General features: G+C 40.9%; 1 protein-coding gene across 31 annotated transcripts in view; it reads right to left on the bottom strand.

Moving 5' to 3' along the window:
• Positions 1-12,190, bottom strand: part of ZMIZ1 (zinc finger MIZ-type containing 1) — a 480,632-nt gene that overhangs the window by 184,282 nt on the left and 284,160 nt on the right. For all 31 annotated transcript variants that reach the window (XM_043551273.1, XM_043551283.1, XM_043551284.1 and 28 more), the window contains one exon: positions 3,592-3,705. In XM_043551273.1, the coding sequence (XP_043407208.1) occupies positions 3,592-3,705 (114 nt within the window). The remainder of the gene's footprint in view (positions 1-3,591; positions 3,706-12,190) is intronic.

The following is a 12,190-nucleotide window of genomic DNA, read 5'->3' as shown; positions in this document are numbered from 1 at the left end:
GTGTGCCATCTTTTGGATTAATATCATGATGACAACAGTGTGAGAGACGCACAGAGCTGGCCAGGTCAGGCCATGACTCACTGTTACATAGCCGGGGGCTCATGCCATCTGGCCCTGCAGTGCTCTTAGAGTCACAGCAACACAGCTCCTGCTGGTTCTCATATAGCTTCATTTACTGGAAGTGCAGCCTGACTGGAGCCCCTAGGCTGCAGGATATCCAGGAGTTTATGCTGAGGGTCCCGGATTTCCTCTAAAGAGATTTGGAGCTCTTCCACCACTCTCTGTAGGAGCTTTTGAAACTGTCTATGATTATCCAGGGGAAAAGAAGAGGCTGGCGCAACCACCTCATCCAGCAACAATGATGGAACCCGTCTCAGAACCAGTGTTACCAGTGGATCCAGCTCATCTTCCCCTTCTTCCATGGGCTCAGGGGATTCAGACTGTCCCCTTGGAGCAGAAGGGTAGTAAGATTTCCTGTAGGAACAGATGGATTCTAGGTAATGTGTGTAAAGATGCCATGGGCACCAATAAGGCCTGTATGAGGAGTCGAAGGTAAGTTGTGACGGCACCACCCTCCAGATTAGGAAGTTCCTGTCTTTGTGGTTGAGGGTGGTTCCAGGAAAGTCTTGATCCCGTCTGGGCTGAATTCACTGAGTGGAGGAGAAGCTGGTTCCACTGGTACATCTGTCTCTCCCAAAGATGTAAAGGTCAGATCCTGGTCCCTCAGTGGTGCTGACAGATCCATGGAGAGGAAACCGCTGCTAGTGCACAGCACAAGGGGACAGACTTCTCCCAGAGTCCTGCACTCCCACAGGCATTTGTATCTCCCTGGTGTGGACTGGTCCCAATAACAAGGGAGATTGTGGGACCCGGAGGACGAAGGTATCATCTGGAAAGGTTGTGTCTTGTCACTTCACATACCACTAGAGTAGGTATAGACAGCGGCCCCTTGCAGGAACGTGATGGTACCATCAGCGAATGAGTCATCAACATCACAGTTTTCAGTGGTACCGATGGGTCCCAGTCCTTCAGGTCCCAGTGTTTTATTTAGGTGGTACAGCAACTGGTGTCGAGGTAGATGCAGAGACCAGTACCGAAGGAGACTTGCTCCTTGGAATCTTTTGAACACAATTGTGCGGCTTAGGAGTGCCTAAGTCCTTATGGCTTGGGTGTGAGAGCTCACCCCACTTAGTTGGGGCTGTGGAGGAATCTCTCCTCCTACAGGAGGGAGTCTGTGAGAGTGCCCCTTATTCTAATGAGATGGCCCAGCCAAAAGTTCCTTCCCTCTGCACTCCTATCTTTGCCAACTCTGGCCAATGCACAGGGGATCTCCCAGGCTTGGGTCGACTGGAACCTTGTTGCATGCTCCACTTCTGAAACCAAAGCTCTCATGTTTGCGGTGTTCTGGTGGGGGAAAGCAGCACATGCTGCACTTAGTGGCGATACGAGCTTCTCTGAGGCAGTAGAGGCAGAGCTGGTGGCCATCCAGGCCAAAAAGGAGCAGGGGTAGGAGATGAAGTTTTTGAAGCTCGGTAGCCAGGGCATAATCCCAGGATCAATCCCTTGCTGGGAAGCCAGGAGGGATCCCTGGGGTGGGAATTCTAACACACACTAATGTAGGGATTACCAAAACACTAACAACAACAAATCTAAGACCAATACAGAATTTGAATATTTAGAGGAAGAAGAGAAAGGAGAAGCTCCAGACACTGGAAGATTTTCACTTAGGCCAGGAGGGGGTAAAAAGGAACTGGAGAGGTGGAGGGTCCGCCCCTCTTTTATGTGACGAACACATGGAGAGCAGGGGCATGGGCACGGACCAATGGAACTACTTGCAAGAAATCTCTGGCACATGGAGTGCATGCATGCCCACAGTGAAATACACGTATCCAGCACTCGAAGAGGGAGGCCCTAATCCCAACTGAAGCCTTGGGGGCTTCAGATATAATATTATATATGTGTGGCTTTGCGTACATTGTAAGTTTTTTGGGGCAGGGAGCATCTTTTTATTTTGTGCTTGTACAGCACCTAGCACAGTAGGGTCTTGTGCATGGCTAGGGCTCTTAGGTGGCATGACAATACAAATAATAAAAAATACACAAATGAATAAATAACAATAAATCATTCTGATGGGAAAAAAATAGGCAACTGGTCATGAGTGGTATCTTGGGGTCTAAATGGGTGATTCTCTGTCACTTGCACAGAGTTGAATCAATCAAATGAAATAGAGCAGGGTGAGCTTGGCGTTCCTTTTCTTTCTTGCTCTCTTATTGAGCTGTCTTCAGCCATGAGGTCAGGTGGGCAAAGTTAACCCACAGACACAGGAGTCTACATGAGTTCATAATGCGCCAGTCTTTCATTTGTCTCCTTTTCACAAGCACCAAACTCAGACACAGTGTTTATCAATACCCAGATACAACATAAATTTATAGGGACAGTATAACTATGGCCACATTACATCATGTGTATATTTTGATAAGTCAGGTAATTTTCTGAAGACAACTTACAGTTTAAACATCATCAGAAGTCTATGGAGTCCAATAACATTTATAATTCTCTCAAAATATATTTCCTGCTTGGAAGGATGATATGCAATTTCTTATAGATCACTAGATTCATTCCATACCTTGACAGAGTTCTGAGAGATGCTATACACTTCAACACATTAAGATGGAGCCATTCCTTAACATTTGGAGTATTACAGCTGAATCTGGCTCTTAGTAACTGTTATATGTATGCTCTTTACAAACTGTATGAAACCAATTCGTGTATTTTTGCCTGGATAACAAGCATCTGTCAACCCATATGCTGAAGAATGGCATAAGCTATCTAGGTGATCTATTTGTTTGTCTTGCTATTTTGTAGGCTTTTGTTTTAATTTATCTTTATTATATAATGTTATGAAAATAGCAAGAAAGCTTTTGAGTACCCCCACCACACAGTGTTTACTTGATTTTGTGAATATTTCTGGGCTGGATTCTAAATCTGCCAGGCAAGCGGCACCGTTCACAACAAAAATTGCTGCTGTTGTAGGCCCTGAAATGTACATTCTGCATTTGATCGTTGCTCTTGGACCAATCACCGCTCATTTGACTCACACAGGCAGTCCCATTAAAGTCAAAAGCACTCTCACAAGTAGTAAGGCAGGATTTGACCCACTTCAGCATATGAAACAGGCTAAGCCAAATGAAATGGATTTCTCTAGAGTGCTCATCAGCTGATGGACTAGCCCTGGTTACCTCAGAAGCGTGTCCTTCCACCCACTTCCTGAAAAATAAGCAATAGGGGAGATTTGTCTGAAATTTCAATGGCTCCCCTCATTAGTGGCTCAGTTAGTGTATATAGAGAGAGATGCAGTATAGCTATATAAGATTTCCCCCTCCAAATGATTAATTTCCTATTACCTTCTTATGTTGCATGTTAAGTAACATTAGTCACCCTGATTGCTATGAAATAAATAGATATTAGTATGTGGGGATTAAGGAGTCATGTGCTGTACAAAAGCAGTGACTAACTGCAGACTCAGTTACCAGTCTTTGACAGACAGCACACAGAGAGGAAGAAATGCCATCACAGAAAGAGTTGACGTACCGTCAAACAGCCCATCAGACTCTGCTCAAAAGGTCTCTGGAAAGCTCTCGGGTCTCCACACCAGTCCAGGAGCTCTGTAGCTGCATTATGGAAGTTTGCAGGATTCTGTAAGTGCTGAAAAGGGGGGAAGATTAAACAACATAGTAAATAAATAATGTTAACTGCTAGATGCATTCTCTTCAGCACACTATTTCAAAGCCAAAAAACCCAGGAAATGATAAGAGATCCAGTCACATGAGTGGATGAATAGAGTCGACCAACTTAATTCATTCTCTATTATCTGTATATTGCTCCTAATTCAATTTTATTGCATAGAGGTAATGATGCAACTGAAAGTCCAGATCCAGTTCCCCAAAACTTGATGAATTGTGCCCAGAGATGTAATGAGTTGAACTAGGATACCAAGGCTCACCAACCCCAACGCTGGGCAGACTTGAATCTCATTCTGCATTTCAACTCTTTTCCTCAGGCCCAACGCCAACTGCCGGAAAGGTGGACACAGAGCCAGCAATGCTTTTAGAACAGATAGATTTCAGTATCTCCCCGCTTACTGAATTTGGCCCAAGTGCCTTGCTATGGACATTGCTGATACTTATTAAGCAGTTTGACATCTGTAGCTAGCCTGTGGTTGCAACAAATATTGAGACATTTACAGTGCTGTAGCTCAGGATAACAGCACATGGAGGAAAACACTGACACTAAGGTATGGCTTTGACATTGCTACAACTGAAAATACAAAAGCGCGTAGAGTGTTGAGAAATATCCAGAGGAAATCTCACAACCCCTGCAGAATTTCATTAGCCGGCAAGACTTGGAGAAAGAAACCCATTTAACTGCTGCTCTCTCACCCTCCCCTGCACTGGCCAAATTACAGTCCTGTTTTGGGAGACACTTAGTAGTATTATTTACGTGAACTGAATTCCACCCCAGGCTAAAACTTTGTAAAACTTTGAAGTACTCGAAAACCAAAATGCTCCAAATTTTTAGCGTGGGGTGGAATTCAATGTACAGCAAGACATTAGCCACTACATCCCCTGAGAAGAGAGCATTATTTGTCTGGATTTTGAAAACAACTGACATTTACATATATCCATATTCCGATCTGGATTTGTATAAGGTCACCATCAACATGATGCCTGTGTGCCTACTTACTGGTACAATGCTCACATCCAGGATGAGGATACATTATGGGCACAAGAGAGCCACATGGTACAAGTCTTTGCTTGTCGAGCCTTCATTTGTGAGGTCTTTGGGGAAAGGCCATTTTTTATTTGGTGTAAAGCACTTAGCACAGATCAGGCACGATAAGAATTTTTGTTATTGCTGTTAATAATAAACTAATAAATACTATTATTAAAACAACAATAGAATTAAAAGAAGAATAAAATAAGAATTCCTTACTAATGGAGACAATCAGTTCCATAGCATATGAGGTGTATAAAGGGTTTCCACTAGCCTGTGGTGAGATGGCCTCGAGCTAACAAGCCAATGCTTTCTAGCTGTGGCCGTAAGGCTCATATCCTCTGCAGATTGGGCATAGAGAAGGCCCTGTAACATACACTCACCAGCAAATTACGTACTTTCTCTGATCAAAGGAAGCTCAACCCGACCTCTGAGGCTCATAGTCATCTGAATCCCAGATAAGCCCCTATTTATGGCTGCCATCTTCCTATACTTCCCCCTTTTTATGTATTCATTTATCTAAGAGCTGGAGGACATATTCTATGTCCAGGAGAACAGCACCTGGTTATACCAAAGTTCTGTATATTATATCTGTCCTTCATACCTTGCAATGGAAAATGCAAAACAAAAAACCCCCAAACCAAACCTCATTATTGAAGGACTACACACTATATGCACCAGGAAATTGTCAGCAATTCCTAGAATTGCCATTTTCAGGAGATCGGACTGGCCCATACAGTTCATCAAAAGGGTGACCCATTAGCGTCCTCTCTGGCATATCGAAATATCCAACATTGAGAGTTAACCAAATTTTTTCAAGCCCTTTAGCTTTTTGCTTCACAGATTTTGCATGAAGGGGACTTCTTGCAATGTAAAACTTGAAGAACTCTCCAGCTCAACAGAGCCAGCAGTTTTGACAAAAACGAGTTGGCCAGTGATGACCCAAAACTACTTTATTCAGTTTATACAGGTTCCAATAAGACTTCACAGTAATTAAAAAAATACTGATATTAACTCTAAAGATTCACTTATTTCCTTTCCCATGTGTATCATCATAATCTCTTGTAAGTATCTTCCCAAACAGGCTACATACACAGTGATGCCAGCTCTCGCAACAGGTGTGATGTTCCACTTAAAGACCAAACTTCTAGAGACAAGAGCTCACATGGGAAACTCAGCTTGATTTTTAAAAAGTAAGGTCCAAGCCTTTGTGGTTGCAGAGAAAAGTCTGAAAATGTGCACCCAGAAGGCAAATAAAAGGAAACCAATCATAAAAGGAATTTATAAATAATAAAAGGAATTTACTAAATTCTCGTTATTTTTAAGCCAATCTGATGATTTTTGGGGGGTTTTTTGACTCATGATTTTTGAATATTTGAAGTTGGCACTGCTATAAACATATGTCCTACATACAAAATCTATTCACATTAAAGGCTATTCAGTTCTCTCCCCCTCTTATTCTCATGCCAGATAAACCAAATAAATTAGCTCCAAGACAGCGGAGTGAAAACAAGTATCCTCCCACACCAGGGTATGACAAGCTCTTATGTCTGTGACCTTTTGGATCCTGTTACACTAATCCTTCTTCTATGGAGGATCTTTGTCAAAAGCCCTTACATTGACAAGAGATGACTGGTATGTGGGACAGCAAGTTTTAAAACAATGGAAGAATTAAAAAAAACAAACAGACATTATGCAACATGGTATCTTCCTACTAAACAACATAGAGCCAAATTTATACCAACTGCATGACTTCCTCTGGACTGTATTTTCAAAGCAACATTTCCATGCTAGCTCAATGAGAGGAGTCAAAGCTCTTTGTGTACTTATGAATATTAGCATATCCAGCTAAACAAAGAAAAGAGTGATCTTTTATGTCTGTTATAAAAACCAACTGGCCAAGTAGTTTAGGTTATTTGTCCTGACTGTGGCAAGCAGAAAGGTGAGAGATTGGGAGCCTTCAAAGCTGCAAATGTCTGTTGCAAAAGCTCTTAGTATCTACTGTCATTTCAATCCTCCATTCTCATTCAGCAGAAAAACACAAAAACCAGCTCAAAACCCCTTTAGAGCATCATACTCCAAGGACAACTTCTCCTGCGATAATGCGTCTGCAAAAATTGCAGAGAAAGAAAAATGTGAGCATAACTGGAGCACAAATCATACTGTGATAATCACGTGCTGCAGGGCAGCAAAAAGATTGCATGTTGCAACCTCAATAACACAAAACCAACATTAAATATAATAGAGAGGAAATGTGGTGTGGACGTGTTGTTGGGCATTGTAGGTTTCGCCACCAAGACTAAGGCCTGGTCTACACTGGGAGGGGAGGGGGGAGGAGGGGCACGGAGCTAAGTCGGTCTAAATTATGCAACTTCAGCTACGAAAATAGCGTAGCTGAAGGCGACGTACTTAGAGCTACTTACCGCACCGTCTTCACTGCGGTAGGTCAACTGCTGATGCTCCCCCGTTGACTCCGCCTACGCTTCTCGCTCCGGTGGCGTACCGGAGTCGACGGGAGAGTGCTCAGCGATCAATTTATCATGTCTTCACTAGACTCAATAAATCGACCCACACTGGATCGATCGCTCCGGAGGTAAGTGTAGACATACCCTAATATATATTTTTAATCATACATGGTTTTGTAAGTGATATTTCCATCGGACACATCCTGCACTGAGAGAAAAGAACTCACCAATCCTGAACACAAAGCACAGAAGAACATGGCTATTTTTTGTTTGCGGTTTGAGATCATTGGGCACAAAAGGCATTTCAGTGTCACTTCACCAGCTCCTCCTACAGTGACCACACACTCAGAATATGGAAAAAAATAATTATTTTTGTTTTACTGATCGGCAGGTAAGCCTTGTGGCTCAACTTTTGGGTGCTGAACTTGAGATACCTTAAAGGGGCCTGATTTGCAGAAGTGCTGAGCACCTTCCCTCTGAAAAATCAGGCCTCCTTAAGAAGTCAAGTTGGACACCCACAAATGGAGGCACTCAATCATTTACCATTTTTGAAGATTTAGCCACCATTAAAGAGGCCTTAAACATGGGTTCAGTTTTCACTTCACTGTATCATACACTGACACCTATTTAATGTGAGGCTATCAAAAATCAATATGCTTTTACAGGAGTAAAGGACAGAAATAAGTTTGTTTCATTTTTAAACTTCACTCTAGAGATATATACTCATCTCAATGGAATATGTCACAGCAGAAGCTACCTCAAAGTGAAGCTACTAATGCAATGTCGATCGTGACTTGGACTTCAATTAATTATACGTTATGTAACTCTCACTCAAGTCTCCATCTTATCAACCCATTGCACTTAGGCTTTTTTTTTTTTTTTTTGCATGGTCAAGCACAGTAGGGACCTATCATAAATCAACCACTAAAAGATGGGTCTCTACAAAAAAACAATTTTATATACACACACAGCATGCTGAAAACTTGACATCCTACACAGCAACTGTGCTACTGAAAATTAATTTATAGGTTAGTTATGCAAGATGAATAGCCCCCCGCCTTTGTCAATTCTGTCAAAGACAAAAGTCCCAACTAATCTAAAGGAAGAAAAGTATTTGCCAAAACATTAATGGGTTAGATCTCCATCCTCTTTCTAATTTTCTCAGAAATAATTTTTAAAATAAATAGGGGGGGGGGGGAGGTCCCAGAAATTTCTCAGGATTACAAAGACCAAAGATGTTTTCTGTGGGTGGGAATGGGGAGCTGAAAGGAAACCACGCATGAACCAAAATGTAAATATGAAGAAGAGACTACATCCTAGGAAATGTTGCCTTATGCAAGAAAACATTAAAAACTACTACTACAAAAAAACTGAAGACTTCAGCACTCGCTTTGGGCTACTACGTCTAATACAGTAAGCACACAAGACATTAACAGGCTGGCAGAGCTCTAAGCCCAAAGATTCTACAAGAGAACCACAGTGTTTAACCTACAACCATGATGTTTAAATACGTGTTACTTATTATTTTTTCATCACCAGCAATGTGCTCAACAGTGCAGAAGACACTTGTATCAAGGTAGTCGCAGGGAACTCACAATCTAAAATAGAAACAAACAAACCAAGACAAACTGTAAGAATCAGTTACTTACAAGACTGATCTTCAGTATTACTTAATTTTACTATAAAACAGCTATTGAAAAAACAGCACAATGTCATTATTTCACAACCTATCAGAACCTTCAAGTGAAGTTTCCAGAACTGAGTTGTTATAATTAAGTGCTTCTTAGGACTCCAGCTGACTTAACTCAATGAAACTGAAAGACTCAAATGCACAAAAATCAGCGACATGTGACTATATATTGTTATAGGCAGGAATCACCAGGTGGTGCTGCCAGTCTCCCAAGCGCTTTTTCTTGCAAGCAAATTTTATTTATTTATTTATTGATGCAGTATCTTGCGCAGGAGAGCTATGGCAAGAAGCAAGGGAGTTCTCTCTCTGCCTTAATATCTCACTAACTTCTTGAAGCAGAGTTGCTCCCTGGGAAGTAGGAATTGGTGGTTGGGATGAGATTCCTGAAAGAGAGAATTATCTATAAGTTGTCTGTGAGCACCTCTGCTTTGGAACTGGTATATATGTATAAATAAAAGAAGCTGCATTAAGATTATATCTAAACTCTGCATCACTGATTTCTCCTTTAATGGGAATTCAACCTGCAAGGCCCTGACATCTGACACCGCTCATCTGTGGGCCTACAACAGGGATAGGTAATTATTTTTGATCAAGATCCACATTTCTTGGGCAAAGATATAGTCAAGGTCCAAACTCCATAGAAAATAATAAAAAAATAACACCAAGGATAAGTAAATAAAAAGATTTGGGGTCCGTCCAAAAGCATCTGGCAGTCTGGATCTGGCCCGCCTATTGACTACCCCAGCCTATAATATGTAACCACATGCACATCAACCTGCACACACACATCAGTATATGACAGTTCATGCACACATATGTGCAAGACAGGCATATGTAAAAAAGATTTTTAATTTTCAAAGGATCCCAAAGCACTGTAAAACAAAGTCATATACCCTTTATATACTGCGTTCTCTACACCCCCACACCAAAATGCATGCCTTATACAACTGAAACCTTGAAAAAAAAATTTAGGAAGACAGAAATCAGTGACCTGGAATGAAATATGGCTAGGATACCAGGTATATCTCTTCTAAATATAGAAGATTACAACCCAGATGTATACCAACATGTTGTAGATATAGCAATGCAGTAAATACTAGGACAACAACAGTGCAAAATTAAGAGTAATTACAGAGGGTTAAAGTTATCATGCATATATCAAGATGCCACTACATGACAGCAATAATATGGAAAACAAAATAATTTCAGTGCAGACTCTGTGTTTTTATATGTTGCTATGGAAATTAAACGTGGAATTTTAGATTACAGGCTTGCATATTTTTGAGGGGGGGAAATATTTTTTTTCTTTTCTTTGAAACATGCCTGGCTCTGAAAACACACAACTAATTTACCATAGCTTAACTGTTGCTCAAATGGGATGTCATGCAAATAGGGTGCTTTTGAGTAGCAAACTGCTTAACTATGCTAAACAAGTTATTGCATTTATTTATGTGATGTCGCACCAAATTATGAAGGCTGACTCAAGTCGTGTGTTTATTTTACCCTGTTACGTCTGCTCTGTGTCTCATGTCTCGCTTTAATTGAACTTCTGAATGATAATGTAACTAATCATACAGATGCTAAGACATGTTGCTAGATTCTAGGTTAATTAACAGTGGCCTAGAGTCACTGCATTTCTCACATGGATAGCCACTTTGGCCCCTGCCTGCTGTCCGGCTTCACTAGCCACACGAAGCCTTGCAATTTTGTATTAGAGTAGAAGAAAACTACTACCAACAAATGGAGATTGTCACTGTGTGGAAAAAGACATACAGTATCAACTTGCTCCAACTAGTCATATGTTGCCTTTTCTACACTCAGAAACTAACCCATGACTCCAAGAACTGGGGATTAAAAAAGATATCCATCAAATATCATGAGACTCTATATTAAAATCTCAAGAGTTGGCAACACTGAAATTGGCCTAGTTCCTTTGCAGAGAAGTCAGTTAACACCAGCTGAAAATCTGGCCAAACTTATCTACCTCTAAAAGCATTTTCTCCATCTCTGGCACTCCCTAAACCTATTCCTTTAATAAGGAAGACATGGAGTCCAGCTGCTTTTGCAGAGTCCACCAGCCAAGAAAACTTTTTTGGCTGAAAAGATCAAAAACTATCATTTCTATCTAAAATCAGTCAATGTTTTCTAATCATTTTCTCCATCTTAATATTCACCTGGACTTGCTTTTCGCTGTGTTTAATGAAAATATACTGCACCCTTGAATACACACACAGAACAGCAAAAAACAAACAGGAAAGCTGAGAAGGATTCTCTGCAACTTAAACAATACTGGAGCAGAATTAGTGTGGTCCTGTGTACTAGATAAAGCAAGCTTAACGCCGAAATTAAAATAAATTGCCCGTCTGAATAATGTAAACATAACTCTCATTCAGACACCCTTGCAATTGACTAACTGATAGGAGACCAGGCAGTTCTCTGTGTATAGCATATAAATACGTGGCTATTAGACCTATATTGGATAAGTCACTCAGCACTACATGCAAAAAGCAAAGGACCTGCATATTAGCCATGATCATTCACTGTAATTCATTAATACAGCCTTTTATTAGTCTAAAAGCTCAAGCGGCTCAGTGAGTCAGCCCAGCCATGATCCCCTCCCTCTCATGCATGGATAACTGCTATGGTTCTTCATTCATGAATTAAGTCCCTTTCTCACTCCCAGACATGCCCTTCATTGGCTCTTACGGAACTAAAGTGTTGTAGAAATATCAGCCACTAATTGCTGACGTGCTTCTAAAACGGAAAAAGCCATGACCCAAAATAGGTGGTTTTTCTCTTTTGTGACGGATAAGTAATGTGATTATACATCTGAGAGTCTGTATACGTAAGGAACTATACTTAGTAAATTAAAAACACAACTGAAACGAAGAATCAAAATGTCCTTTCTTTCTTCAGGAGGATAGAGGGAAATATTGAGCTATTTTCTTTCTTCTAGGGAACTGAACTGTGCTTATCTACATATAGCTATACATAGTGCAATTCTCTAAAAGGAATAGCTCTACGGACTCCTTCTGGAGCAAAGATTGTTTTATATTTAGGCAAATAAAAAGGCTCAAGCTGTGAACTTTGCATCCAGATAGAAACTTTTCCAACATTCAGATGCTTTTCTCATTCAGACTAGTCTTTAAACAATAAGAATATCTTGCACTTATATGGAGCATCTTTCATCGGAGGCTCTCAAACTGCCCTACAAATGTTTATTAAACTTCAAATACTCCCTATTATCAATGGGTAAACTGAG

Source organism: Chelonia mydas, chromosome 7 (genome assembly GCF_015237465.2).
Source record: "Chelonia mydas isolate rCheMyd1 chromosome 7, rCheMyd1.pri.v2, whole genome shotgun sequence".
Lineage (NCBI taxonomy): Eukaryota > Metazoa > Chordata > Testudines > Cheloniidae > Chelonia > Chelonia mydas.
This window is presented reverse-complemented; position numbering and strand designations above follow the sequence as displayed.